The sequence below is a fragment of the Phaseolus vulgaris genome, chromosome 1 (genome assembly GCF_000499845.2).
Source record: "Phaseolus vulgaris cultivar G19833 chromosome 1, P. vulgaris v2.0, whole genome shotgun sequence".
In the NCBI taxonomy this organism is placed as follows: Eukaryota; Viridiplantae; Streptophyta; class Magnoliopsida; order Fabales; family Fabaceae; genus Phaseolus; species Phaseolus vulgaris.
In genome coordinates this window covers 9437128-9441630 of record NC_023759.2, presented here as the reverse complement: position 1 = coordinate 9441630, position 4503 = coordinate 9437128, and the positions used below count along the sequence as shown (strand labels likewise).

Below are 4503 nucleotides of genomic sequence, written 5' to 3'. Positions count from 1 at the left end.
CCAGCTAAAAAAAAAGAAAAAAGGATCCCAACCATTTGTTTTCATTCACTGTTTTTGATCCAGTTTTTCCAGTCATTATGTTATCACATTTGTTTTCAATTATGCACTATTTGCTTCAGTCTTCTCAGGATTCCAATTCAAGTTCCAGTTAAATTTTACTTTCAAAATTTTGTATTTTCTGATTTTGTTTCTCATTTCTGCAGTTAATATACGGTTTTCAATATAATCCATTTCATTTTCTGATTTACTTGCTTTTCAATTTTTGTTTTCTTAAATCTTTCTATTAGATTCAATTTCTTCATGTTTTCAATTCTATTTTCAATGCATTCGTGCCATTCAAGATTTTTATTTCTTAGCATTCATTTCCTTTCATATATGCATTCAGATTCTCTTATGCTTTAGCCTTTCTGTCTTAATTTTCTTACGTTCATTTCACTGTTTCTGGTTTCTTAAATTCCGATATCTCCAATTCAATTTCATGGTGATTCTGATTCAATTGCAACTCAAATTTCAAATTGATAAAATTCTGCTTTGGTTGTGACGGATAATATGGTTTTTCTAGTCGATGATGATTTCAATACTTGATTTTCTTTAATGCTCTTCATTTCTGATTACATTTACTATTCGAATTTTCAATTTAGATTACTGTAAATTCAATTGTGTTTACATTTTATATTAGTTTTAAAGTGTAATTTAATGTTCTTTATAGAAAAAGAAAGGAATATATTTTCTCATAAACCTTATATAAACCTCTGAAAGTTGAAGCATCTTCAATTCATCCAAACTTGGGTTCTGTTAGAGAATCAGTGATCGCAAAGTTATTTTACGGAGGTTTTGAAACCCATGGTATTTTACGGAGGTTTTGAAACCTGTGGTATTTTACGGAGGTTTTGAAACCTGTGGTATTTTACGGAGGTTTTGAAACCTATGGTATTTTACGGAGGTTTTGAAACCCATGGTATTTTACGGAGGTTCTTAAACCCATGGTATTTAACAAGAGTTTTGAAAGGCTTTTCCTGAGGTTTAAAAAAACCCTGGGGAACACATTCCCTAAAGATGGTTTAGCGGGGGAAACTACAACCCTGGGTAAATGACTTAATGGAGGTTTTAACCCTGGATAATGTAAAAATAAACCCTCGTTAAAACAATTTTTTCTTGTAGTGTTGAAATTAGAAACACTATCTAATTTCAATACAAGAACTCATAAACAAAAGAATAAAGGAATAACTACACCTCAATTACAACAAAAGTAATCAGGTTCTAGAAATTCAGGAAAAAAAAATTCTTTAATCAAAATATGTAATCCAAGAATACCAGAAGAAAGCTCGAAGAATAAAAACTTTCGCTCAAAGTAAAATGTGGTCTCAAAAATCAATAAGCTCTCTCTTTGAAAATGTTAAAATTGCTTGTTGAATGATTTTCAAAAAGATATGTTTATAAATCTAATAGAAAAAACTGTTATGTTATTTTTAATGGATTCCAAAATTCATTTCAACTTATTGATTTCACTTACATCAAAAGTAGTGGATTAATTTGAATCTCTAATTTATTAAAAACATAATTAAAGAGATTTCAACATGTTAAATTACAAATTTTAACACAATAAAATTCACTGAAATTTCAATCCATTGAAATTTCTTTAATACCAATAATAAGTTCTATTCGACTAAAACATTTTTAAAACATTATTCTTGGATCTTCATGAATTATTTATCTTAATATGAAAAAACATACACACCATATATAATACAATACACTAGTACACATTTGTTATCTCCTTCGGATGATAAGATCTTTCATTTACAAAAGTGGATTAGATTCATCAAATACAAGTTTCATCTCCAACATATTGAAGACATTATTTTTTGTCAAAATTGCAAATCCAAATTTGGTAAAGGTATACCCTTTTATTTCTCACTTCCATTGTTGATTTCACTAGTTCGAACTTAATATACTATATTTTATTTATTTTCTTTTTCATTTTCCTTGTTTGTTTACAAATTCTTCTTCTCTAACAAACTAGGCTTTTGGAGTATAGAGCATTGAAAAGTTTACAAAATTTGGTTAGAGTTCGCTTTCCCATGATAATAATAGCTTAACACGCTTACAGTTTGAACCCACCGCCCACCACACTTCATCCGCTTTTACAATTCTATTGGAAAACAAACCTGATACGTTCCTTACCCAAAGATTACTCCATGTTTCATCTATACAGTAAACACATGACTTTTGAGTGAAGCACACATTTTGTAACGCGGCTTTTGATTAATGCAAGAAGCACGCGCCTGCATAGAAAAAAAAAAAAAAAAAACTCTGCATCAAAAAAATTTCTACCTTCTATTAAGGTTCCAATGGGTCCAAAATCAGTGTTTGTTCTCCACCACAAACTCAACTAAGGATAAGCAAGTGATGCTATTCCTTCCTCATTTGCTGTTCCTCTTCACCATGTTGACACATGAAGCAGCATCTTCCACATGTCCCATGGATCTCTCTTACGTTGGTTCCATTCCCTGGAACACTGAGATCTGCAAAGACCCTATTGACAAGGATCACTGTTGCGACACACTATTGAGTGTCTTTGCCATTGCCCTCGCTGAGCGCCTCAAAGATACTCACATATTTTACCTTCCCGATGCAAACACTTCCTCCACTTGCTTACATGACTTCACACTCAGGCTTTCAGCCTTGTCCATCAACCAAAACATGGTCCCTCTTTGCTTCCCTAACCCAACACGCTTTGTTTTCAACTCTTCGGCTTGTGCAGGTATCAGAACCATCCAAGATTGGATTAACAAGGTGGGCCCAGATACCCCTTTGAACTCAACTTGCAATAGGGACCTCAAAGACAATACTCGCTGCAGACTTTGCTCTGATGCTGCCTCCACACTCAATTCCACGCTCTCAACTATTTACCCAGATGCTGACCCCACAAAGTGTTTTTACTACATAGTGTTGTATGCTGCAGCTGCTGTTAACCCGTACGGTACAACCGATTTAAGCACCACGAGTTGCATACTGGACCTGGAGCATAGTGTTGTAATACAAGGGTCAAGTCATAGAGAAAAAGTGTGGAAGCTGGGTTTTGCGTTGTTGGGTGCTGTTATTGGTGTTGTGCTTGCTTTTGTTATGATAGTTGCGTACAGGAAGTGGGATAAGAGAAGGAGGCAGAGTGTTTATCACAGGGAGATTGAGAACAAGGTCAGGGCATGTGTTTTGCCTAATGCTGGTGTAAAATGGTTTCACGTAGCGGAGCTTGAGCGTGCCACTGAGCGATTTTCAAGGACGAATGTGGTTGGTCAAGGTGGTCATGGAGTTGTGTATAAAGGTACTCTTTCTGATGGTGCTGTGGTTGCTGTTAAGGACATTTTTTATTTGGAGGGTAAAGGAGATGAAGAGTTCTGCTATGAAGTGGAGATCATAAGCAAAATAAAGCACAGGAATCTTCTTGCTCTTCGGGGCTGTTGCATTTCAAGTGATGATTTGGAAGGTAAGAGGAGGTTTTTGGTTTATGATTTTATGCCTAATGGAAGTCTCAGTGACCAATTGTGTTCTGATGGTGCTAACAGGCTAACATGGCCACAAAGGAAGAACATAATCCTTGATGTGGCTAAGGGGCTTGCTTATTTGCATTATGAAATCAAACCTCCAATTTATCATCGTGACATAAAGGCTACCAACATACTTTTGGACTCTAAAATGAATGCTAAATTGGCTGATTTTGGGTTGGCCATGCAAGGTTGTGAGGATCAGTCTCATCTCACCACAAGGGTGGCTGGCACATATGGTTATGTAGCACCAGAGTATGCTCTGTATGGACAGCTAACTGAGAAAACTGATGTCTATAGTTTCGGTATTGTTATTCTTGAAATCATGAGTGGAAGGAAAGTGCTTGATACTTTGGATTCATCTGCTGGTTCAATTACGGATTGGGCATGGACAATGACAGAATCTGGAAAGATTGAGGAAGTTTTTGATGAGTCAATAAGAGAAGGGCAAGAAAAAATTATGGAAAGGTTTGTTCATGTTGGAATGCTATGTGCTCATGTGGCAGTGGCGTTAAGGCCTACTATTGTTGAGGCCCTCAAGATGTTAGAAGGTGCCATTGACATTCCCCAATTACCTGACAGACCAGTGCCACTGGGTCATGAGTCCTTCCAATCTTCTTTGTTGCATGGTTTACCCAGAAGTGGTTGAACATGTAAGCCACTTGTTTACCTTATTTGAGTATGGGCAAAATGTAAATACAGGTTTGTTTCTTTATGAATTAGGTAGCACTGTTACTAGTAAAGTTCAAAGAAAAAATCATATTGAAAAATATTTGTATATTTAAGAGTAGGAAAATTAGTTATAAGGACTAAATATATTTTAGGTTCCTCAAACCTTGCTTTATTTTAGTCTTCCAAAATTAGTTCTCAGAATTTCAAAATGCTACCAGAAGTATCTGTCGAATCTATAGAAGGCTTGCTTATGGTATACAATATGTGATTGTTTTTTAGCATCAAA

General features: G+C 35.2%; 1 protein-coding gene across 1 annotated transcript; it reads left to right on the top strand.

Moving 5' to 3' along the window:
- Window positions 1-2070: 2070 nt before the first annotated feature.
- On the top strand, window positions 2071-4503 carry LOC137813515 (probable receptor-like protein kinase At1g11050). Its single transcript, XM_068615825.1, has one exon. The coding sequence runs from the start codon at window positions 2269-2271 to the stop codon at window positions 4192-4194; it is 1926 nt and encodes a 641-aa protein (XP_068471926.1). The 5' UTR covers window positions 2071-2268; the 3' UTR covers window positions 4195-4503.